General features: G+C 37.5%; 1 protein-coding gene across 3 annotated transcripts in view; it reads left to right on the top strand.

The window, feature by feature from the left end:
- TLE1 (transducin like enhancer of split 1) overlaps window positions 1-26,481 on the top strand; it is an 82,324-nt gene that overhangs the window by 44,174 nt on the left and 11,669 nt on the right. For all 3 annotated transcript variants that reach the window (XM_014942651.1, XM_014942650.1, XM_014942652.1), the window contains 9 exons: window positions 4,847-4,963; window positions 8,152-8,205; window positions 9,792-9,944; window positions 10,778-10,922; window positions 11,625-11,815; window positions 13,202-13,278; window positions 21,880-22,129; window positions 23,892-24,139; window positions 26,074-26,221. In XM_014942651.1, coding sequence (XP_014798137.1) covers window positions 4,847-4,963; window positions 8,152-8,205; window positions 9,792-9,944; window positions 10,778-10,922; window positions 11,625-11,815; window positions 13,202-13,278; window positions 21,880-22,129; window positions 23,892-24,139; window positions 26,074-26,221 — 1,383 coding nt within the window. The remainder of the gene's footprint in view (window positions 1-4,846; window positions 4,964-8,151; window positions 8,206-9,791; window positions 9,945-10,777; window positions 10,923-11,624; window positions 11,816-13,201; window positions 13,279-21,879; window positions 22,130-23,891; window positions 24,140-26,073; window positions 26,222-26,481) is intronic.

Genomic DNA, 26,481 nt, shown 5'->3' with positions numbered 1-26,481 from the left:
TCCTCATGAAAAACATTGAGCCTGTTTTCTACGACTTAGGAAGTATTCATAAATTTTGCAAGAATTTTTTTTTTGCCTTTGTTGTTAAGCATATGTTGCTATTGTTCTGTAAAGTAAATGCTCTTTTCTTACAGCAGAAAAATATTTTGTGTCCTTAGCTCTCTGTCCTGTTCTTCCCTTCCCAGTCTTGGAGGAACGGGGCATGCACAACTGAATGTTACTTTGTAGTTGATATTAAATGCAAGCTGTTTTGTGTTTTAATTCTTTTCAATGGGGGAGGGAGATGATAAAAGGACTTACATGAAAGTCCGTGTACCACATATATGCTTCTTGGCCTTTGTGAAGGAAGTATAATTTTCCATTACATAGCTTGTAATCTAGAAGCTTGAATTTATTTAATCAGTTATATCTTTTATTTTTATTTGCTCTGTCAACTTAAAAATAAGTCAAATCTTATGGTCTTTATGGATGCAAACCACAAATTACCTTTAGCAGGTGTGACACACAGAACAGCTGTGAGATAATGCGTTTCAGTTTAATCTGTAGCTGATACAATGCAGCATGAAGGACAAGGATTTGGGTGGTCGGGTATAAATTTTTATGGATTCTGACAAACATTCGCTAGAAAATACTGAAATGAAGTGATTAAAATTCCTTTAGGCTTCTAGATCTCCTTGTTCCTAGTATGAACATGCTAGTATAAATATAACTTAAAATGGTGGGTAAAAGGAGGGTGAAGTCAGTAGCTTTCCATCACTGGTAATTTAAACCAAAACCTAAGTCAAATTTTGGGTTGTTGACATGTAGGTGTTAGACAAGATTCTATTTTGCCTGCTCAACTGTGCTCCTGTCTACATATGGATATCTGTAGATAGCAGTTGTGTGTGGTGCAGCAGCACAGGGCCAGTGTAATGGTTAAATAAACACAGCAGCCCTGGGCTGGTGATTTGAGCAAGTGCAAGTTGTCAGCTATAGTAACGGGCTGTAATCACAGGTTGGGATATACAGAGAGCAAGTTGGGATATACAGAGAGCCAGTGAATGGCCAAGCACGGAGCAAGAGTTGAGAGTATGTGTGTTTGGAGGAAAGGGGAGTGGGAGGGATAAGGAGCCCAGCACTAGAGAAGATCTTAATTGGGACCAGGTGTGGTTGAACCATGAGCACAGATGTGATGTAAATACTGTTATTTAATTGCTGTAATGATTAGCATAAAATTAATTGTCAGTTCTGTATGATAACTGGGGCTAAATGAGATAGTGTGGGCTCTCAGCCTGTACCTGTACATACTTGTGGTTTGGAAGTAGTTCCTATGGGGAGCGGCATGGCAGTTGAAGAGGTGCGTTTGAATAATGTGCGTTATATTTTTAATAGAGATTCTACCTTCTCTCTGTGACTAGGTTTTCGTTTCAGATTTGCTGCTGGTGGTTTCAGTGTTTAACATTTACTGGCAGCAAAGTTGCTTTAGGATCCCAAGTTGCCTATTTTACAGCCCTTATGCAGTCTGGTAGCTTTTAGAGAATGTAGTGCTACATTAGACTTTTCTTCTTTTGGAATTTATTTGAAGAAAAGGGAATCATGTGAATAATTTTGAATTATCTGAAGAGAAATAAAACATTTACATGGAATTGATTTTGTTCTGATCTGAGATTCATGATTTACAGATGCTGCACTGGTAATCCCTAATAAATTGAATTGCTAGTATGAAAGCAAGGATTATCCTCAATTACGTGTCTATTAAAATTAGGACAAAAAAATATCTTTTTTGCCCTTTTTGTAAAAACTGATGATTTTTGAAAATCAACTTCAACTGAAAAATTCTGTAACATTATTAAAAAATTATATTAATATAATAAAAATGCTTGTCCTGCTCTTGAAAAGAAGTCAGACGTTAGTAGGCCTGGTAGAAGAACAAAATAGATTTTAGTGAAGCTGTTGCTACTGTCTCCTAGCTGCCCTATGCTTGATAGTGAACATATAGAAATACAACCTCTGCCAGAGCTGAAATGAGGAAAGATGGCTCTCCTCACTGTTCCCTGAATCTTAACATTACGTTGATAAGAGATGTTAATAGCCCAAACTTTATGTGGTTATCCCTTTCCCAGTTGTTGTTATTTTCATTTATTTCCTTTGTTACTTTAGTGTTCTGGATATACCATATGCAGTACTTAAACAGATGCATGTTTTCATATTGTTGAATGAAATCTTACACAATTGGTAATTTTAATTGTGGTAGTAGCTTATAGTAACAAGTTATTTTTTAATCAAAAGTTATATTTTACCTGATTTTGGACTCAAGTGTTGGAACTTCCTTGTATTCCTAAAGCAAACAAAATAGTAATTTTTAATTATTGAGTTTAGCGGTAATTTTTGCCAGAGCAACAGCACGGTCTTACTTGCATCTGCCAGTACAGCTATTGAGAAATAAGCTGTTCTACAAGATCTTGTAGCGTGAATGCCATGATTCCGTAGAGCAGTGCTTTAAATGAATATGGTAGTTAGAGAAGGGCACTGTAAATGTGACCATAGGGGAGACATTTTGCAGAATAGGCTTGTGAGGACTGTAGGTCATCGTTATATGTTTATGTGATAAGTAAACCACCAGTCTTTTGAGGAAAAATCAAATCTAATAATCTTAATTTGGCATTTAGGAGACAGTGCGAGCTAGATACACCTACGAGTTCCTAGGTATGTTTTACAGTATTGAAATTCCACAAGACAAAGAGTATACACAGGATATTCCACAATAATATTGTCTGCATTGTCTAGCTAGGCTTTACATCAAACCTGAAAAAAATACCAGCCATTGTAGTTACACATATTTGATGCCAAAATTTGCAGGCTGTTCCGTATGCTTCTGTGTAGTAACTTCAAATGCTCAATTTTATTCCAGCTGCTGCCCCTCTGCCACTTTTCTGTTATTCACACTTAATTTTGTCAGTATAAAATGAGAAACTGAGTTTCTTCACTTTACTACACTTGTCTTCATTATTTTATTCTAAGCTCTTCAAAAGTAAAATAGATTTTTTAATATTATTTTTGTTACAGGAAGTAGCTCGTAACTAAAAGACTTTCCTCCTTAAGAAAATATATTTGGAGTACTCAAATCTATGGTCAAGTTTGAAGTGACAGCTTGCTTCTTAAGATGTTTTTACCACTACAGACATGATGGATTTGAGATTAAAATGTTGAAGATAAGTTCTAATGTTTTTCAAACTAGTGAATCTCTGAGTTAGTGTGCATCTGGGAGGAGATGAGGGGTTAAATTCAGACTGTATTTGTCAAGGCAATTAGTTCAGTGATCCAACGAGCCCACCTTTTAGCTGCAAAACATTGCAGTAAAGACATTATTCTGAGCTTCTTTATACTGAATTTCATTACACCCTCCTATATGCTTTATGTAAGCCCCTTGGCATTTGTTTAGCTTGAATAGTCATGAATAAAAGAGCTTAGAGTTGGCTTTAAAGTGCAGCTTCTGAAGTAGGAAAAAGAGGATTTAGATTGCCTTATGTAGCCTGTTTTGTTTTCCTTCTCCTTGGGACTAAACGTTAATGTCTAAGCAAAACTACAGTGGTGTCCTCAGATTTTAAAGGGGAAGCCAATAGCTAGTGCACGGTTCACTGCTGGTAGTATATGATTATAACATTTTAAGAGTAAATATCTCTGTCTCTTGGGTAGATCTAAGCTTTTCCTTTGAAGGCTTCCACTTACAGTATATATGTCGGTATAAGGCTTTTCTCTTGAGAGATATGTGTAAATATGTATTTGCTTGTATATTTATGTGAGCATATTTTTATGTAAGCATGTACTTGGCTTTTAGGAGCTAGGCTTACCAGGTCTTTGTCAAAGGAGATTTTTTTCTCAACTCGTTCAGTATTGTTCACTGCATTAACACATCACTGAACAAATTGCCCTCTTGCATATGCTAATCCTGCACTTAAAAGAACTCATTGTAACTCGTTTTAATGCTTTAGCTGGAACGGAGATGGAGATGGGAATCGCAGGCATGTCAAATTGTCATGTGACTGAAAAATGTCTAAAATGCCTTTCTCTTTGGGTCAACAGTTTGTACTTAGCATAACTTAGCATGAATGAAAGCAGTCCGCCTAGTTTGAGGAAAAGATTAGTCTGCTTTGTCTTTTGTGTGTGTGTGTTGGCCTCAGTTTTTCAGACCCAGTCTGATTAAACAACACTTTAGCTGTAATTTCACACTAGTAGTGAAAGTTATGCTGGAAGTAAAAATATTTGATCTTTGTTTGCAATACATTTGTCGAAGGCATCCAATTGGAGTTTACGGAGTTACGGCAGCTAACAAATGAGTGCTGCTTAACCATTGGTAAATTTCTGTTATTTTAAGGGTGAAAGGCAAGTTGCCATATCCATGCCTGCAGGTGTAAACATACCAAAGCCTTATCTATTTATGATGGTCTAGAAGTGAGCAATCAGATTTTATTTAGTAAGTAATATTATATATTCAGTATATAAGATCTGTATATTAAAAAAACCAACAACAACAAAAAACCAAAAAAAACCATTATTACCTGCTCATGAATAAACAACAAACCTGCTTCTCCTAAACAATAAATTCAGTTGAATTAAGTAGTTAAATAGATGGTGATTGACAAGTGAACTAAACTTTTGATAAGCTGAACAATGAAAAGCCAAGCTTTTTAGAATGCATGAAGCTCTACATGTTTGCCTGGAGGACTTTGAGTTGAATTAAATGGAATGAAAGACTATGTAGGTATCACATTTCTTAAGCATCGATCACATCCAATTTGAGTTTTTAAGCATATGTGAAGGAATCTTGAAAGGAATTTTTGATTGACCTTGTTTTTTGTCTTCACAGAGTAATTCTCTGTTGGTCCCAGACAGTCTGCGAAGCACAGATAAACGCAGGAATGGCCCTGAATATACCAATGACATCAAAAAGAGAAAGGTGGATGATAAGGATTCCAGCCACTATGTAAGCAAATCTGTGTCTAAGAAATGATTAATTTATTTGCACATACCATGCTTACATGAGGAGTAAAAGAGCTGTGAAGAACAAGGCAATGTGTTTCCTATGGCTGATATAGTGCATGAATATATGTGCCAGAGAGATCATTATTCATATTGTGGGAAGAGCAGTGATTCAATAGTTTGGGCTATTGTCAAGTAATACTCCTCAACAGGGAGTAATGAGCCAGGAGTAGCTATTTGGGATTCGCAAGTATTCTGGGAAATTTCTCAGAGTTTGAGCAAGAAATCCTTTCTGCAGTGCTCTAAAAACTTTCGGTTTGTCTGAAATGGAGTATTTTGTTGGTTTGGGGCATTTTAATATATTTTTCTAAAGCTATAAAGTATATTTTTCCAGTTATTATGTATGTCACTGAGTAATAATCACCATTGCAAATTGCATATGTTATGAAGCTGTACCAACTTACTAAATTTTGCTTTTGGTTGATATGGCAGTTTCAGCAGAAAGCAAACTGAAACATAAGAAATTCATAGGTTGTGTTCTGAGTTTTGTCTAGCTTGCTTGTTGCTTGGTTTCAAAGAGGCACTTCAGTACAACAGTGTGCCCTACATGAACCACAGGAGGTTCACATAGGCTTTCAACTGCAAGTCTAAGTGCTCAGCCACATCACAGGATGATACTTGAACATGCTTTAGAGACTAGGACTGGTGTGAAAGAGTACTGAAAAGCAGAACTTAAATTTAACAGAAGATACTATTCTTTGACATAGCAATAATGTAGGAAGTTGTCTGCTTTATATAAATCCAATCTCATATTACTTCCTCGTTACTGAAACCCAAGAGAAAATCAGGTGTCATTTTATTTCCTCAGTATTTGGTAGGGTAATTTCTCTCCACCTGGACCCAGAATATCTCTGAGCATTTATTGGATATCCCTGGGGCTACTCACAGTTAATGGGGTTACTTTCCCCTTTCTGCACATTGTGGTGTTGTACTACTGTTACGGTTTTGCAACTTGTTTTTCTACCACCTTTTAATAATCTTGTTTTGATTACAAAAGTGTTTGGCAAACTTCCCCATGTTAGTCCCTCAATTTTGAGGATTTGATATTCTGTGGGCATTGTTCATTTTAAATATTTGAAGAGTGTTTCTTAAGCTACATTTGATATTAAAAAAAAAAGGGGGGGGGAAGAAAAGCTTAACTTGCCTGTTTTTCCTATATTTTCTACTGGGAAGAAATTGAAAGTATATTATTGCACTGTAGAAGCAGTTTGTCTTAATCCACATTTTAAATGTGCAGTGCTGTTTGCTTGAAATGGCTTTTACAGATAAAGGAAGCATCAAAATAAAGAATTGAGGAAACAAGGATATTTGGAAGTCCCAAGTTTACTCTAATCTGGAAGAAGATCTTTCTTTTTAATGGTTCCATGGTTCTGCAAACACAGAGCTGCTGACTTTGAGTTCATTTTACATGGCACCATTGTAGGGATAAAGAAGTACTGCTTTTTGTCAGAAGGGAGATAAATGAGTTGTAAGAATTGTTGCTTTTGGAAATAGGATGCAAAATGCAACTTTATTTTTTCTTCTTTTTGACTTCTGATTAATTGTATAGTTTCAACCTGTTGGTTTGTTAGTGAGGACAATCTTCTTATATGTATTCCAAGTGTGTGTATATATATATTCTGATATATATTAACAGTTCCAATAGGAGATGCCTTTCATAGTCCCAGCAAATTTCTATTTCTCAAGATGACAAAGTCGGTGGAGCGCACTTAATCATTGCTTGGCAGATTTTTTGCCCTCCTCAAGGGCAGTATTTCTGGTGAACAAGTGTCCCACCTACTGTGCTCCCATATGCTCAAATGTGTTCTAACCTATTCTTGCCTTCAGGATGCTTCATACTTTTCAAGAGGTGGCAGACTACTGGGGCTGAAGCTTTACCATTCCTTCTTCTTTTGCACCCTTTGGTTGGACAGCTTCCTGAGTGGCAAAATAGAGCCACCATTCTGTCTTCAGTGACACTCTTGGGTCCCAGCTATGTTTGTGGTATTTCTTGCAGCAATATTCAGCTGCTACAGAAGAAAGTAAGGGTTGAAACTATCTGTTGGGTTTTCTTAGGGTTTTTTTGTGGTGGGGTTTTTTTGTTTGTTTTTTTTTAAACACTATGGCCTGGAGTGAGTGGAAGGAACCAATGTTTTACTTTCTGTCTGCCAGTGTATAGTGTGATAGCCCAAACATTTTGAAACAAAGAGTTGGGGGACAGTTTGACCAATCTTCTATGTCTGATTTGTTTGCCTAGAAAGTTTTTGCCTGAAAGTATTGTTATTTGAAAAAACCCACATGAAAATTTTAAGTGTTGTCATTCACTTGATATTTTGTTCATATTTTTTGTTTTGGTTTGGTTTTTTGTTTTTGAGTCAAGACTAATCTTCTGGTTGAACCACCATGGTGCACTGTGGAAAACGCTACACACAGTTTATCATAGGATGTGTCTACTGGGGCATCCCAGCCCATTTTGGAGGTAGGGACCAGAAGACACTTGAGTAACAGCTAACATGAGGCATTAGCGCAGCTCAGGTGAACACAGATTAATGTAAAATAGTCAAAATGCAGCTTGATAAGCCACAATAAAACATTTCAGTTTGGGAATGTCAAAGTATTTTGGATTTATTAGGTAGAAATGTTGAAATGCCATGGCATTTTTGAAGCTTTTTCTTCCCCAGAACTTTCCATTTCAAAACTTTCCTTTCTGGAAAAGGAGAAAAAATTGTGCTGTTGCTTTGAGGAAGTTGATTCATGAAACAAATGTCAAAAGACTCAAGTTTTCTGTGATTTGTTGGTTTTTTTAGGTATGCACAAGTGGTAATTTCCGTAAGATTAACATGTAAGATCAGAGTATGAACAGAATGAGTTTCTCTTTCAGGAGCAGTGATAACACTGTTTATGTTGGTAATGAGGGATTTTGGACCATCTTGCACTGATGGTGAGACCTCTACCTTATTTGAGTTTTATTGTTGAAGCAGAAATAAGGTGTGTTCTTGTTTTTATTGTTTACCCTATTACTAATAAGTAATGAAAGGCTGCTTGCTTTTTGTGTAGGAAAAACAAAAAATGTCTGAGTAGATGTGTAGTCTTTCTCTCTGGGCTTTTAATGTACTAATTGAAATGAACACTATATTTATTTATTTTTAATAGGACAGTGATGGGGACAAGAGTGACGATAACTTGGTTGTAGATGTATCCAATGAGGTAACTTTTTTCATTTTTGTAGTATTGACGTTTGCCCAAAGGTTAAAGGAAAAGTGCATTTAGATGCTAGAGGAAAAAGAATCCTCTGTGTGGATATGTTAAAATATTCACACCATCTCCTTTTTGTTAGTACTGCAGTTACTATGTCTTCCTCTGAGCTTTCTGTGGTTGCCCTCTTAGCTTTTTCATTTACTGCTTTGTCCACATCTGTTCTCTCTGTGGTTATGTTCTGATGTGACACAGCTGCTCTGTAGTGGAGAGAGTTGTGGTGAGATGCAGGTGGAGGGCTGAGGGTTTCAAACTACTGTCTTCAAATGAAAAAGGAAGACAGTAATTAACCTTGTATTTAATAGTAGGAGTATTATTAAAAGCATTTTGGTATTGTACTGTCCTAAATTAAAGACAGCATTTCCCAGAAATGTTTGGGTTTTAGAATGAAGTCAGCTAAAGTCAGAATGAAATCAGTCAGTCCACAAATTTTTTCATAAATTGTAGCCACTTCTTTTCTCCAGGGCAGAGATTTGGCAGTGGCACCAAGGTAAAGGGACAGGCCTTCCCTTTCCTTCATCTTTTATCTCATACAATAAAGAGAATTAAGCCTGAATAGGGTAGCGAGATTCTTCTGCTCTGTGAAAAGCAGAGGGAGAGAAGCTGACAGAGAAGAAGTGTCTTCAGCAGCTCCAAATGCCCAAATTATGTCAGCCAAGTAGAAAAATGGGTATCCAACTAGGAATTACAATAATCCTTTCAGAAGCCCTACAGTGAAAGTGCTCGATAATCAATCAGTAGACTGAGTGCCCTCTTGTGAGGACTGCTTCCTCCCTGCTGCTATTCTCATGAGCCAAAGGAACATGGAGAACCTGCAGAGCTCTTATGGCATTATAGCTTACTGGGCTGGCTATCTCAGGTTAAAGTAAATGCAGAGAGCGCCTCTGGACAAGAGAAAGATGATCACCTGAGAGGTGACTTGAGTTTTTTCTGTAGATTTAAGTAGTGAGGCAATTGCAGATGGTATTTAGAAATAGGTGACATATTATTGCATATAAAGCATGCATCTTTGTCGCTTCTTCTGAAGATAGCGATAAGGAAGGTTTGTATGGCCTAAAAGAGATTATTGAAATGCTTGTTGTCGCTAGCAGTGTATGGAGAACGTACATGGAAAAAACGGAGCAAACTTTACTATTCTTTGACATAGCAATAATGTAGGAAATTGACTGGTTTATGTAAATCCAACCGCATATTGCTTCCTGGTTACTGAAACCTGGTTACTGTTGGTCTTTCTTGCTGTTACCATGTGACATAGTTTGTACTTAGGTATACTTAGATTGCAAACTCTATGCTTGGAAACTTTCTGATTACATGTAATGTAAAATAAAACAAAACCATGTTGCTTATGATATGAACTTACTTATGTTTCTAAACTGATAAAGGGATTTCAACTTTTATTCTATACAGATAACAAAAAGTCTTGTCATTTGAACTTGCTGCTTAAATTCTTCTAGTTTTTTCCCATAGACTCCTTAAAGGTGTTTGTGTACCAACGCATGACACAGCTCTGTGCTGTTCTTCCCTTCCTATTATTTTAGGATCCTTCCTCCCCAAGGGCAAGCCCCACTCATTCACCACGTGAAAATGGTATAGATAAAACCCGCTTGCTGAAGAAAGATGCCTCTAGCAGTCCGGCATCTACAGCCTCTTCAGGAAGTTCCACTTCCCTCAAATCCAAAGAAATGAGTCTGGTAGGTACCAATCTGTTGTCCAGATAAATGTTCTTTCAAAGACTTAAGTTTGTTCTTGCAAAGTCTGCAAGTCACCAGCTACTGATGGCAGAAAGTACATGGCTTTAAACGTTTGAACCCGAAATAGACTGTTTTTCCAGACCTTTATAGCATTTTTCATCTTTCCTCCTCAGCAACATTTTCTGATTCATTTTGATTTCTTGTATTTCCTACATTTCTGTCAAATGAGCTGCAAATTTATGAAAAAGTATAAGAATCACTTAAGCATTGTTAAACTCTTTTCTGGAGCAATAGCTTATGGTTTATCACAATCTGTACATAGACACAAAGGCATTCTCCAGGCTTTTGTTAAACTTTTCTAAATAAGCTGTTACTATTGAAAACTTCTCCTGCAGTATCAGTAATAATTGGATCAGACTCTTGTTAGCTTTCGTGTCACAATTTTTTGATCAACTACAGTGGTACTTTGTACTTAGATTTGCTGGGTCCAACAATAAGTAATGAATCCAAGACAGTAATGAATTCAAGCTAAAATAATTTGGTGATGGATACTGTATTGTCTTAAAAAAATATTAGCTCAGGCATTTTTTTTTTCATGCCAGTGGAAGAAGAAAAAATAACTTTCTGTGTTTCTTTTATTTTAATTTTGTCAGCAATCAATAAGGTCAGCATTTCTCTCTCACAAGTCAATGTTGTCAGCATTGCGTGGATTTATGAAAATTGGCTGAGGGACTAGGTAGTAGGTGCCCAGCATCCCAGCTGCTGTTGTGATAAATTGTATAATATGGCTTGGATTAAAAATAATACTCATTTAATTTGTTTAATGATACCAGCATGAAAAAGCCAGCACGCCTGTTCTGAAATCCAGCACACCAACTCCTCGAAGTGATGTGCCAACCCCAGGCACTAGTGCAACTCCAGGACTTCGTCCAGGCCTTGGCAAACCTCCAACAATGGACCCTCTGGTTAACCAAGCTGGTAATACATTACCTCATGTATTTTTATGGTTCCAAAATTAATCTTTTTTTACGTATGTAGTTCTGTGTGAATGTTAACTAAATGTATTGCTTTGCTTTTGATATCAAGAGAAGGCTTGATGAGAAGCAGATGTTTGGATTATCAAGAGTTTGAATATCTTTCTATCTCTCATCCTTTTTTGTTTACTTTTGTCTTTATCTTTTTTTCGCAAATAATCCAGAGGCTGAATGCAATATAAAAAGACTTCTCAGAAGTTTCTGGTACTTATTCTGAAAGCAATATCTTCTCCAGCTCTTTGAGTCTACTAATATTTGCTGCAGTATAAATCTTGACAAATGCAGGGGAAAGTTTACTTTTGCTATTCAGGCTGGTATAGCGCAGTTGCCTCAGACATGAGCTGTGTAAACCATGTCTGTCAGCTTTACTGCTTAATTTGGCAAAGGGGAGATTAATGTAAACAGGAAATAATACAGAAATGGAAATAGGTAATGCTAGAAGTGATTGTTAGAAGTAATCAGCAAGTTCAGACTTCAGTAGATCTTATTTACACTAAAAGAGAAGAAGTGGTGGTAGCGATAAATTATGGCAATGTTTCCTGGCAGCGTATGTGTGTGAGGGGGGAAGGTTAGGCATTGTAGCGGTGTTTTCATCCCTCTATGCAGGAATATATAAATAAAACTACTTGATTTCATTATTTTGTAGCTGCAGGTTTGCGGACACCATTGGCAGTACCAGGACCATACCCTGCTCCATTTGGCATGGTACCTCATGCTGGCATGAATGGAGAATTAACCAGTCCAGGGGCAGCCTATGCCAGTCTTCACAATATGTCACCCCAGATGAGTGCTGCTGCTGCTGCAGCTGCTGTGGTTGCCTATGGAAGATCTCCTATGGTAGGCCATACGTTGCATGCAATCTCAGTCATGTGAGTTGTGGTTCACTGAGAAGAGCTACATGCTTCATTTAGCACTTGAATTCCCAAGTTATAACAGCGCCAGAGGCTTGACAGCTTCACTATGTGTTTCACTTTGCTGCGTGGCTGGAGAAACAAATTTGCACCTTGAAAACAAAGAATCTTGGTGTACTTATGTACATTTCCTTTTTTCTTCACCTTCATCAGTGCTTTGACTGATTAAAAAAAGCCAAAAATTATTTTATGCTTTAAATGGAAATGTAGTTTTCATAGCTACAAAGCATTTCATTGGTGTTATGGGCATTTGCTTTTCTCTTGCTCAGCCAGATCTGTGTTCCGTACAGACATACCAAATTAATCTTGAAGCATGTAGAAATCTTTTTATCTGTGTCTCTGTCCCTGTATTAATTTTTTTTTTTGTGAAAATCAACATGAAAAGTTTGAACTCAGTGGTAAGGTGTGTTAAGAATAGTTGCTATTGTGGTTGTCGTAATTAAATGGAGCATAGTAGTTATAGCTGCTGTTGAGCAGAATAACCTAGGGGCCTGATTGTGCAAATGCAAGCTTGATGGCAGTTTTATGCACAGACTGACTTACCTACCTATGAATTCGCAAGATTGGACTTAACCTTCTAATTGTCTCATTATTACAGATATGGCTAATTTTTTCAAACTGGTAAACAGGACTTTTATGTGACAAAGTGGAAATTCTGCATAGCATATGTGCTCCTTGAAGCAGTAAGAATTTTAACTCAGTTGTAGCATTCAGAAGAAAAACTAAGTCTGTTTAGTCCAGAATGTCTCTTTAGATTGTTTCATGTACTTATTTATTTGGGATATAAGTTTAATGGAATTGCGGTATGTAAAGAGAGTATAGTATGTTTTAGCTGTAGACAAATTTCTCTGTATTGTGGGGCGAAGCTCCATGAGAGATCTCTTGGATGATGTGCCCACACAGTGCAGCACGAAGCCATGTGGAGATTCTAGCTGGGGCCAGAAGCTGCTTTCCAGCACCATGCTGTGCCTGCCATGGGTACATGCTGGTTGTCGCAGAGCTAAAGAGCGCTGGTGTGGCTACATGCTGACACACCATGGACTCTAATTACAGGGCTAGCTCTGTGCTAACACCATGGTATTTGTGTTACGCTCAGTGGTGTGAAAGTATGATCTACATTATTGGTTTTCTATTCACATACGGATACTTCTAGCAGAAGCACGCCTAGGGAAAGCATCTTATTTCCCCCCCTCACTAATACTGTGGGTAAAAGCCACATTTTGTTTAATCGCGTAATATCATGGGGGTGAAGAAAAGGGGCTTGCCAAATAAGAAATTGCAAGTGTAAGATTAACTCATTTTTCATTGTCAGGTTGGGTTTGATCCTCCTCCTCACATGAGAGTACCTGGAATCCCTCCAAATCTAGCAGGGATTCCTGGGGGAAAACCGTAAGTAACTTTTAACATTTTGGTAACATCTGCAATATCTAGAGAGAATAAAGTTATCTTGTGAACAAGCATTCCAAAGCAGGTAGTGCCTGGTTTCCTCCTTTCTGAGGGAAGGTAAGGGGACTACAAACTGGTAGACAGTGGTAAAATGTGTTAAGATAAAAACATATTGAAACTAAACTTTGTACTATACTGAGCATAAATGTGGAGTGCAAACTCACAGGCTCCTTTTCTGGCACTTGTTTTGTCAGGCCTGAGAGTCTGCAACTGTTGGTCACAGTAGGCATCTGAAGCAGTTACTTTAGCAATTGTTGCACACCTTGCATAATGGAGCAAGCTCTTTAAAATGTTTGTGTAAATGTGCAGCTGGGGAGCAAAAGGATGATGAAGCAGTTGCACACAGCATGTGGGGCGTAGATGTAGGATAACTTTCACAACAGGTTCTTTTTACTTAAAGGAAGTTTTAATTATTGCTGAAGAGGTGATTAAATAAAACACCTCTGTGATGCTGCGTCTTATTGATGTTACAATAAAATAAATTCACCAAAACAACATATATCAAATTTTCCAGTACTTGGTGTTGGTAGACTGCTGAGACTGAGTTTACCCATGTGCAGTTGAGTCATGAGCATGTATGACCTCTTAAAAAATGTGATTATTTTTTTAAGTATTTCTGGACAACTGGTCTGTGCAAGTACAAACAGAGCATGGACTGCAAATTTGACTAATCTGTTTTCCTGGAGAGATTGGGCAGAGAGAAATATAACAGGGGTTTGACGCTCTGTTAGAACCTATTCTTTGTCCCCTCATGCTTGGCATACAGTTCTGTCTTCTCTTTCAACAGAAAGTTGCAGTTAGAGTAGTTTCTGTCTATCTAGGTGCTTAACATTATTTTGAAACTCACTTTGCTGTTCAGAAGTGCTGGGTACATACTGTCTTCTTTAACAATCTATCATGGTTTAGTTTCTTCTTTTGCAGCTTCGGAAAAAATTAGAAACTTACTTTTAGGATATTGTCTGAGTTATATGACACACTGTGGTGAAAGTTATGTACAAACGTATTTCTGTTTGCTTTCATTTTGAACTCCTGTTAGTGGCTAGTGATATCTTGTAATGTCAGTTACGCAAACATCCTTTAAAGTGCAGCAGATTACAAGCAAAAAAACGTGTGTACTTCCTTCTACTCTTTTTCTGTAACAAAAGTAGGAAAGCAGGAGACTTAGATTAGGAAAGCCATCCTGAATGTATTTTCCTTGTTATCCACTGTGCTTCTGAGAACAAATTTAGCTATCTGTTGGCAGTGTGAGAAATCTGTTAAATCTTGGATTTACTTAAAGATAAGTTGGTGGTATGTTGACAAGATTACTGAAGTGTGAGGGCTCAGTGAGTTGGTGGTATGTATCAGATGGTGGTGTATTTAAATTTAGTACAGTAAGGAACAGGCTTTGTTCTCACAACATTCTTTTATTAAGGGTCAGACTCATTCTTGCTGACTTAAGTAGAACTTGGCATACTTATAAAATGTTTTTGGAGAGCATATAATCCAGTGGTTCTAAGTTTTTACTTTTAAACAAGTATATTATCATAGAATAATAGAATGGGTAGAGTTGGAAGGGACCTTAAAGATCATTGAGTTCCAACCCCCCTGCCATGGGCACTAGACCAGGTTGCTCAAAGTCCCATCCAGCCTGGCCTTGAATGCTTCAGGGAAGGGGCATCCACAACTTCTCTAGGCAACATTTTTCAGTGTCTCACCACCCTCACAGTAAATAATGTCTTCCTAATATCTAATCTAAATCTCCCCTCTTTCAGTTTAAAACCGTTACTCCTCATCCTATCACTACACTCCCCCATAAAAAGTCCCTCCCCATTTCTCCTGTAGGGCCCCTTCAGGTACTGGAAGGATATTCATAAGCTTTCAATGACTTATTCCATTAGTAATGCCTGTCAATATTTTATATTATAAGCTATGAAAACCGATTTTTGTTCAGTCAGAAATTTTCTGTGGATGAGTTCTAGTTGTTCCACTACTCAAGACACAAAAGCAGTGCATGTATGGTACCATACTTTGTGTCCTGGTATTTCATAGCTGGATTACAGTTGGTGTGGTTTTCTTTTCAAAAATATTTTTAATTACTGCTTTCAGTACTTTATTCACACTGCTTTGTAGATTACCTAGTTTGATACATACTCCTTACACTCCACTTCATTTGATGTGTTCTGTAATGGTTTTTCTGTGGTCACGTTACTTGGACTGAGTCAGTCATTTCCTCTGAAGTGACTTCTTTGCTTATCTTTATTGTAAGTGAGGCAAAGCTAAAATTCCATAAACTTAACTGATCTGCTATCTTTCCACTGGCAGTTTTAGAACAAGCTCTTGTTTTAATCTTGATTTGCTGCAGCTAGCTAGACACCACTGGCTACCTGCAGTATCTTTGAGTATCTCTTACCTACATTAGGCAACTCTCCTATATTTTCTCTACAAAGTACGTGGGTTATATGATCATGCAAACTAGTGTATTACTCCTGGTTTGCTTTCAGAATCTGCCTTTTCTTAGACTTTAATTAAGGTAAGAATTTGTTTTATGATATGTGGAGTTTTAGTCTGAGTTGCAAGTGGTGCAGACAATTTTCAAATTGAACTATTGAATCCCTAGCCATATGTGTATGCTCACGGCTACACATTTTTATCAATGGTTATACTGAGACTGTTTTGTTGTTGTTTTTTTTCACCCAGCCTTGCTTCCAAGAGAAAATTAAGTTCCTTCCTTTCCAAAGGCATGACATTTGTGATAGTTTTCTTTAACCCCTGTGTATTCCCAGATCTGTTAGTGACTAGGTTGTTAGAAAAAAATAGTAGCCTCTTAAGAATCCACTCCTACTTGTTTATCTGTTTTTATCAAGGGGCTGTTGTCTGCAAAGCTTTTCTTTTGCTTGACTTGTTTTGCTACTTGTTTAAATATAAGTCTTTACTACCATTTTTTTATGTTCCTGAATGTGAATCCTTCAGTTTTCCTCCATGCAGTGTCTAACCTTGGTAGCAGTGGTACAGATATACTTGAGAAATTGGGTAGCAATCTAGAAAGTCAAAAGTGTCTTCAGCAATTTCTTAATAATATAAATAAGCTAGTTTTAGCATTTGATAGCAGGTTGTTTTGGTGGTGGTGGTGGTTTTTGTGTTTTGTTTTTTTTTTTAAATTATTTCCTATGAGGCTTTTTAGTCTCAGGTTTCTCATATTTGATATTTTTGGGGTACACACATGTGTTCTCATATTAGTTGTTTTCTCTCTTCAGTTGTTTGTAGTTCAGTAATTAATTTTATGGACAAGGACTTGATATGTACATACGTGTATGAATGTGCATAAAAATTAGTTTTTATATTCTTGGTTTCAAAGTTGATTCCCATCAGTAGATTATTCTTTTCTTAGCAGCTCTTTTGGTTTTGGGTTGATTTTTTTTCAGAAGGGTGGGGTGGTTTTCCTTACAAATTGCCTTGAGCCGTCACCCAGTCAATAAATATGTTTGTTTTAAGTTGAGGGTGTGAAATCAGTACCTGAGTCTTGCACCTTGTTGTTTTGATACATTCAACTATGCCCTGTACTGTAAGTTCTTGGTGTGTTGCTGTGATCATGTTTTGCGTTTTGTATAGTCTTTCTAGCAAAGTGCTTATTTAACTTCTAGTCTTCTACATCTGCTAATTTAATGTTCTTGCGGATTTCTCCTTGATGTAAACCATACCTTCTAATAGTTGCATCACGCACTGAACACAGATTTTCAAGCTCAGTGGTAAGATTTATGTCCACAGTATTGGTTCCCTGCTCTCCAAAATTGTGAATTAATGATAACATTGAGGACAAATACATTTCTCAGTGTTTTTTATAAATGTGGGTTTTTATAAATGTGGGTTGAAGCATGAGGTGTTACACACAGACACCAGAAAGAGCTTATAATATATGTTTCTCATTTTAGTAGGAAAGGGAAATTTCACGTGGTAAAAGTTAACTCTTTCAGCTTCTAGTTATAAGCCAACTTTTCTTTGTGCTTTTGAAAATAAATATACGGTTCTGGAATTGATCAAGGCAAAAATTAAAAAGATTTCAATTTTATACTTCACACTTGTTCAGTGAGTGTACAGTGAGGGATATTTTAAAGGAAGGTTAATTTTACTATATTCTAGAATAACAGGTTGTCCCCTGTCCCTATCCCCCGTCCTCCCTCTCTACCTGTGGATAGAATTACTTGATTGCATGTATGAAGTTAAAGATTTTGTTATTTCTATACAAATACCTTTATCCTTATTTCTTGGAATTTTGTCCTATATAATGAAACACTATACTCATATATTCACTGTTTGTTGTGATGACCACAACTGAATATAAGCTGGAGTACAAAGAGCTGAAAGTAAAATGCAGTCATCAGTAGAAGGAACTTTCTGCTTTTGTGTTTTGTGTGTGGGGGGTGTATTTTTGTGATAGATAAGGAATTCTGTTTGATTAAGGGGAATGATATGGAGGCTTATTTATTTATTTTTAAGGCATCTTACTTTAAGTAGGCAGGAATTGCATGCATTATGTAAATCTGAATACTTAGAGTAGCAGGCAGATAGTTTAGTTGATTTGATACGTTCTTGAGCAGTGTGGAAACCTGTTCTGTTAAATATTTCCTTGAATAGGAGAAAACTGTTCTGAACTCTGCTCAGCATGTCAACTGATACTTACATTAGATATTTATATGGAAATTGGAGGGCCATAATTACTGGATTTAAGCTGAGAAACTGGGTTGTATTAGTGTCACCTACTATGTTGTAATGTGTGGGAGCTCTGCGGGTTCTCGGTGCTGCTTTGACACAGATGAGTTGTCATCTTTGGATCAGAAGAATATTTCTGTTATTCAGAAAGATTATAATCATAAGTGACAGTATACCGTTTCTCAGAATACTTTCCTAAATAAAAGGCATGTAAGTTTGTCTTTTAACTGTTCTTTTCATAATACACAATTATTACAAGTGTGTATTAATTGATACGTACTTAGCTTGTTTTAGATTAACTTGTCGTTGCAGTGTATAAGAACTTTGTTCACTGTGGTTGTTAGCCCAACATGAGGAAGGGCTATTTTAATGCTAACAGTCTTTTGACCAAAGATGGATAGTCGTGGAACCCAGTCATTTCTAGAATCAGAGTGCTATGAGTGAGACAGAAATCCATGATTGTCATGAAGCTGAACAGCCTTTTTTGGCATACACTGCCAGCTCTGAAAGATCATCATAACAGGACAAAATGCACATTACATTTTTGCAATACTATGGAATGCAAGTGTCAATAGCAATTTGTTGAAGAGAAAGATGGATGGGCAAGGGGTAACTGTCAAGAAATACCTTGAGCTTTAGAGAATTCAAGAATTTACCAGATTTTACTAAATACTGGCTTTTAAGGCTAGACAACCAAAATGCTTCTCAGTTTTGAGAATTCAGGTCTGTGAATATATCTAGTGCATTAAAAATTGAGTAATTTTTTAATTATATATAAGTACACCTACGGCTTTGTAGCTGTAGCACTGGGGGTACAGTCCTCCCTAGAAGTAGCAGAGTACTCTCTCTGTCATGGTGGCTTGATGCAGAGGTAGCCAAGGACAACAGCAACTGAGCTGCAAATAGTCATTTGCACTGCTGTCTCTAGTACTGCGTTCTTCTGAAGACAGAAGCTTTCCTTGTCTAGGGAGTGTCAATCTTGCAAACAGTGCAACTTTTTTTTTTCAAAATAAAAGGTATTTGTATTGAAAAGTTATTCAATAATACGTAGTAGATGCAAGTTACTAGACCACATAACTATGCTGACAGTGGTGATGTTAGCATGACATGCCACACATCTTCAAGCAAACAGGAACATTTACTTTACTGTGTGCTTGTCTTGGCAGGGGCAAAGCAATTTGGCAATGTGTAGCCATTTCTTTACACAGTGGATTGCTGATAACTTGCACTGTAGAAAAAGCTGTCTTGGCTTGTGAGAAACTATCACTGGTCTGTTTGTTAGGCCATCAAACTCAGTCATCCTGAGTCCCAGCCAGTCTTGGAAGCAAATGCCTGCTCATGATGATAAAAAAGAGAGACTACTCTTATGATCTATATAACTGCACTTTAAACATGGACATACTAGTAAAATTCTACATGATTAAAAGTATACTGGGTAAGTCTCTGGCTTTTCAGAATAGAATAGTCATCGTAATGCTACAGTATGCTTGAAGCACTTGAAAAATATTCCTATTGTTTTCCTCCCACCCATCTCAGCAAGAGCTGAGAAGATGTGTGTATGTGCAGAAGCATTTCAAAATGCCAATTATTTAGGTATTTTGAATTGAACAGAACATTTATACTGTAACCTTCCATTAAAAAAAAGTCATATACAAGTGGGTTATTCATCTTAAACATGCTGGAAAAAAATTCTTAATATTTGCTTAATTGTTTTTCGTCTATTCATGATAAAAGCAAGGGTAGGCGGGGACTTCAAAGTTGAGCAGTTCTGTATACTCTTGTTGCTAACAAATATTCTGCAACTGCCTTTGATCTGGAGCCTAGGATGGCACCCAACTTTTCAGCCTCTTAAGTGCTAGGACTCTTTAGTTGGATTCTGCACCTGAACCTGATCAGTTGTTCCGCCTTAAGCAGTCTTATTGCCACTCCTCTTTCTCCCATCCTGTGTCTCTTCTGTTTAGTGAATAACTATTTTGGAACAGGCCTGTCTTCACTTTTCTTCACAGAAGTGATAGATTTCTAATTAAGCCTGTATCATTATTTCACACAAAAGTTCCTCATACAAAAAAAAGAGAAGGGGTCCCATGTGAAGAATTTGATATACTGTGCATCTTGTATACATGTAAGGCCGTGAACTTCACATTTCCCATTCCTGATTTTTCCATGGTAAAAAGTATTTGCCATCTTTTGTACTCACTTGTCCTCTATTTCTGTATTTTCTTTGACCAGGCTTTCAACTCTTGTGTCCAACCATGAAACATTAATGAGATACAGGAATTGCACGTATATGCACTATTAATTTCTTCTTTGTTTAATACCAGTTACCGTTAACTAGTTTTTACCCTTCCCTTTTGAGAAAACTGTGATATAGCATGGGGGACTGTTTCCACTGTTAACCTTCTGTATGAAAGAACTATAGACTTCCTTCACTTCTCCACTTCTGTTTCAAAGAATTATCTTCTACTCTGCTCCTGGGCATATTCAGTTGCCTTGTGATGTCTGTTACAGATCCAGGCATCTTGTTTCTTTCTTCTTTTCAAACTGTGCAATACTTGGAAACATGTAATAAAATACTTTGAAAATACTAGCTCAGAGCTCAGAACAGAAGATTAAATTGAATTACCTATTGTTGGGTCCTTGGAAGAGAGATGCAATACTAATATTTGAGCTACAGTGACTGAAGATTTTTAAGGAAGAAGGTATGTTTGGAAAAGAAAGGGCAATTCTGAACACACCAATATATTAGAAAAGTAAACATATCACTAGGGACAGGACAGCTTATTAGTAAAAAAAAATTAAAATACCCGTACCTTGTCACTTTTTATCCACTTTGGCATCTTGAAGAACACTGTTAATCTAACAGGAGCACCAAAACCTGGAGCTATGGATGCGCTTGAAACAGAAGAAGCAAAAAAGGAGCTCACCAGTATAACAAAAAGCGGACTTTTGCAGTAGTATTTCTGTTACTGTTTAAAACCCCCTGCACCTGAAGCCTTTATTAGCTGCTATTTGAGCCCTGGTCTTTGAGTAGAGCTGATTTTAAATGTTAGACTGAACTTGACGAAATAATTTTGTGTACTTTCTCCAAGGAAGAGTGCTTTTATCCAGTGCTAGGATTCACTTCCTCAACCCTCAGTTTCCATATACTTGAATTCATGCACTGAATGAAAATAAAAGGTGTTAGACAAGTGCCAAAAATACTCGGGAAACTGAGCAGTTCAGCTTTTCCAAAATACTTTTCACAAAACCATAATTATAAGGAGATGGTATCAGCTTTCTGATGAAAGGTGCATGCAGCCGCTCTGCATTTTTCTATTTTCTGTTTAAAGCACTAGTTACTAGCTGGAAGAAAAAAGCACGAGAGCACAGCTGGTGCTGATGTTAAAGATGAGGTGCAGAAATGGAGCAAAAGGTGAACTTTGGCTAGTGCTGCTGCGAGGCAACAGGTGCAAGCCTCATGGAAGAAGTCAGAAACAGTAGTGCCCAGTGAGGGATTGCTGCTGCAGTACTTGTGGTGCTGAGACTTGAAAACTGGTGGCCAGGCTGAAGGGTCTTTTGAATATCCAGGTGACTGAGGGGTAGAAGCCATGACCTTGATCTGTTAAGGTAGAATTTAAGTGCTTCCCCACTGCATGAGTACTTTAGATGAGGCAAGCTGAAATTATCTGTTGTGAATCCTTGTCTCCCTCTGAGGTTTCATGTGCTTGTATTATTTGGCACTGTAGCTCTGATTTTTCATAAGAAAAAGATTGCAAAGAAAACAAATTTTAAAATACTGCATTTTTCTTGCATTATAGCACTTTATCTGGCAGATTTTTTTAATATATTTTTTTTCCTCTTTCCATTCCCAAAAAGAGCTTACTCCTTCCACGTTACTGCAGATGGCCAGATGCAGCCAGTTCCTTTCCCTCCTGATGCCCTCATTGGTCCAGGAATCCCCCGCCATGCCCGTCAGATCAACACTCTGAACCACGGGGAGGTTGTGTGTGCAGTTACCATCAGCAACCCCACGAGACACGTGTACACGGGTGGGAAGGGGTGCGTCAAAGTCTGGGACATCAGCCAGCCTGGCAACAAGAGCCCTGTCTCTCAGCTGGACTGCCTGGTGAGTGAACAGGAACTTGTTCAGGAGGGTAGCTTCTCCTTGGAGACTCGACAAGGAAATAGCTGTCCTTGTCTGGATTTTGTTCATATTACAAGGAAATAGCAGGCAGTTCTGTTTCCTGCCTTACGTATTTAGCTGTCTTTTTTTTTTAACACATAACAGGTAGAGTTGCAGAGAAGAGTGCTGGTTTATTTAGGGATAAATATCATCACTAAGGGTCAAATAACAGATTAGATAAGATTTCTGAGTGGAGAGTGTACCTGATTTTTTTTTCTTTCTCCCCCCCAATCTTCTAATCATGCTGATGGTTGTTGTACATGAGTTTAAAAGGAACGTTGCTTGGGTTATGCAGGACAACACAGAATTTTCCTAGGTGTTTCACTCACACCAGGAATGACAACCTGTTTTTTTGTAGGAGGATATATGATATGATGAAATAATATAACAAGGTACCAAGGTCAGTTTAAGTCTTGCTATGATTTTTTTGGTGATCCACAAGTTGCACATTTTGGTTGACTGTCTACACACCTGCAGGACACAAAAGAGACTGAATGTGGTAGTATAGGTAGCTGAAAAGATAACTCAAAAAAGTTAATGACTCAATAAAAGATGCATCTCATATTAGAAGCAGCACAGGCGTTTGTGAAATGTTAACTGAGAAGACTTATTTTTGTAAAGCCCGGTAATATATATTCTGAATGAAAATAATTCTAGCCTCAATGTTAATCCAATTAAATGTGGCAGGTTTTTTGGTTTGGATTGGTTTTTTTTAGCCTTTACCCTATATTTACTGCTACCCTTACATTAGTTGTCTAATAGTGAAAGTATGGTTGAATATGTATTCTGTTCTGTGACAGGTATGCATCTGGATGCACAGTCCTAGCTGCCCTCATTTTAGTTACGGAGCAATAATGACTGGCTAACTAAGTCAACATTTCCACTGCACTACTTACATCTGCTTTTCTGTGATTAAAAAAAAAAATAGTAGTAGTAGTAGGAATACTGTTATGTTTTATCTTGCAGATCTTAATCCTCCATTTTATAAAGAACTGTTACCATGTTAATTTGGCAGCTGTTACACATAAATGGACATCCAATACACTTAAAGAAATCAAGATTCTAATAACTGAAAGTTGAAATGTTTTCTACCTCTAAATCCCCCATAGTACCTCTCTATCAGCAACAGTATCACAAATGTGAAACTAATAATAGAAGTATACAATAAGAATTTTGTTGAACAACAAAGAACCAGCATAAATCCAGAGCTAGTATGGGAATACCTAATATTTTAACTTTAAAATGGTGAATGCAAAACAATATTTGAAAGAAAGCTCCAAAACCTTAAAGGCATGGGACTTGAACTGCATTTTCTTATGGGGTTGCCTAAATGCCAAATGAAAGGTCATTTGCTTTAATATTCTGTTGTTGGTCACCTCAGCGGATGGAGTACGCCTGCAGAAATGCAAGCTTACTTTTGGCTCTGGTTTTGTGTAATGAGGTGGTAGACTTGCCATTCATCAGGTTTTAAACAGACTAGAGTGTGGCAACAGGAGTCTGCGGTTTAATTTCTGCAGCTGGAGTCTCTGGTTAGTGATTGGAAATAGGCGTTTGAAACCTTTTAGGATCTGCTGGGTTCCTCTTCAGTACTTGGGTAACGGAAAAAATAGCCTACTGTTTAAAACTTGGATGCAGTCAGAATCATATTAGTGGTCATTATTGGCAGGCATGTATTAACATAACTGAGGTGATTTGTGTTCTACAGAACAGAGATAACTACATCCGCTCTTGTAAATTGCTGCCTGATGGATGCACCCTAATAGTTGGCGGGGAAGCCAGCACATTATCCATATGGGACCTGGCAGCACCAACTCCTCGTATAAAAGCAGAGCTGACATCCTCAGCCCCTGCCTGCTATGCTCTGGCTATCAGCCCTGACTCTAAGGTGTGCTTTTCCTGCTGTAGCGATGGTAACATTGCAGTATGGGATCTGCACAATCAGACATTGGTCAGGTAAGTCATTACTTGTTTCTAGAAAACTTTAGTAGAAGTTACTCTTTGGACAGCTACATAAATATTTATCTCCCTGAATAGTGGTTTGTGACAGCAAAGTAAATAGTGTTTCTTATCCGAAGAATGCAGTTTGCACACGAGTTGGGCAGGGACTAGTTTTAGTACTTTCAGCCTAGTCTTGAAGATGCACTTTCAGGTCCATAACCTACCAAAGTAGCTTTCTATTAGTTGGTTTTCTACAAACAGCGTTTCTGCAGGTTTGTGATTGATGTAGATTGAACATGCCTTTTAGGGAACTCTTTTGAGATTTGTTCTTTGTCTTAAGTCTTATTAAGTAATAAAGAGAATTTTCAGTTCTTATTTAGTGATGATAAGTAATAAAATTGATCTTAAAAAAGCATCAACTTCCAAGTTGAAAGTGTGGATCCCCTCAGTTCTTTAGGAAAGCAAAAAGGACTGTTTGGTTATTCATGAGAGAAAGATGTTTGAGTTTTCTGGGAGAATTTGATCTCTAAAACTTTTAGAATGGGTTGCAAGTATAATAAATGGATTACCATGTAAATTACTTTTCAAATATTTTGTTAGATCTTTCGTTAATGAATATAATAGTAGAAGATTAAAGTCTCTGGCAGGTCAATATTCGGCTTCAGTGCTGTGACAGAGAAAGAAAAATTGGGCCATGTGTGAAATGGCACTTAGCAGCTAGCTGTGTGGTTTACTAGAAGATAAATTTTGGTTTATGCTTACCAAAGTAATGGTGGCTTACAATATTATGAGATGAGAGAGCCTAAATTGGGAAAGGGGGTCATATTTTAGAAGTTCCAAACACAAACACTGAAGAATCTGCTTAGTTTTCTGAGTTTCAGTTAAATTTCCTGTATATCAATAATTAGCCGAAACTTATGTGCAGAGGGTCATATTAATGTGCGTGCAAATTTTACTTTCTTTTGAACTTTTAGGTCAAAAAAGAAGATTCTAGTTTTATAAAATCTTCAGTTTGCCCTGTGCAAGCTCAGTCTCTTTAAGGGTGCACTCTCTCCATCTATGACTGTCTTGCTTTTTCAATGTTTGTGGTAGGTGTTCCCATCACTTGCTGGCTGATCTTGCTAATTGGTTAACACGTGGAAATTTGAGACCAGAGCTACAAAACAAAAACTTGCCGTGTGACCTTTCTGTGGCAGCTCTTAGTGATTCATACCCCTAATTCCCAAGCTAGTTGAGTTCCCTCCCCTTACCCCGCCCCGCCCTCCACCTTTCACATTAAGGCATAGGACTTTCCTAAAGCTAATTGCTGATGAAAAATGCAGGAGCCTCAGAAGGCTTCTGCCAAAGGATTAAGGTAAACTTGCGATGACCTTCTGGTTGCTGAAAGCTGAGAATTGTTAATGAGAAGATTTTAAAACAAACTGCACCGTGTAGATTTTTGTGATCTCCTGCCACAGAGAATGTGATTTTGCTGACTCAGCAACACTGGTGTTTAACTCTCTGGATCTTTATCTGCATCCCTTCCTATTAATATAGCCGTTTATTATTATCATCACTACAGCCAAAGGAAAATACAGAAGCTGTTTTCTGAAAGTGGGGAATTTTTGTTCCCTCAGCACTTGTTTCATCTGAGTTGTCCTTAGTGCTTTTAACTATAGTTACTGTACTTTAATGTTTTTACAAGCTTTTTTTTCCCTTTTCAAAACCTGATAGGAAGTATTCGAGTTTGTTCAGCTAGCTGTGATGCAATTAATTTCTCTGCCACCTTCAAATTACTGTTTGTAATACTGTTGTATTTTATGCTTAGAAAAGAGGGAGGGGCTGATTTTTGCCCATCAGCAGACACAGAAGAGATGAAACACACATACAGAGTCCAAAACTAACACCACAACAGTGTTTACCTTGAGCTCTGGCAGGAAATCATTATTCAATCTGGTTTGTTTTATCAGGCAATTCCAGGGCCACACAGATGGAGCCAGCTGTATTGACATTTCTAATGATGGTACCAAGCTCTGGACAGGAGGTTTGGATAACACTGTCAGATCCTGGGACTTGAGAGAAGGGAGACAGCTACAACAGCACGACTTCACATCACAGGTAACCGGACTTTCCAACAGCTTGGAGGGGTGTGTTTGTGCAGTGGGGTGGAAACATTTAGGATGAAAGCTGAGATTGAGCCGAGTGCAACTGGCAGATTGTTCCCTCTCTTCCCTTTGGCTGTTCACAAGACAGTAGTTTGGAGGTTTCATATGTTTAGCTCCTAGAACAAAATCATAGCCTGATACTACTCTCTTTTTCTATTCTTTCTAAGTGAATAGGGAAGAACAGGTTATTTGGTCACTTGAATTTTGAACAGC

The sequence above is a fragment of the Calidris pugnax genome, unplaced genomic scaffold, assembly GCF_001431845.1.
Source record: "Calidris pugnax isolate Ruff unplaced genomic scaffold, ASM143184v1 scaffold109, whole genome shotgun sequence".
Taxonomy (NCBI): Eukaryota; Metazoa; Chordata; class Aves; order Charadriiformes; family Scolopacidae; genus Calidris; species Calidris pugnax.
The sequence above is the reverse complement of the archived record's forward strand: the minus strand, read 5'-3'. Positions and strand labels throughout refer to the sequence as shown.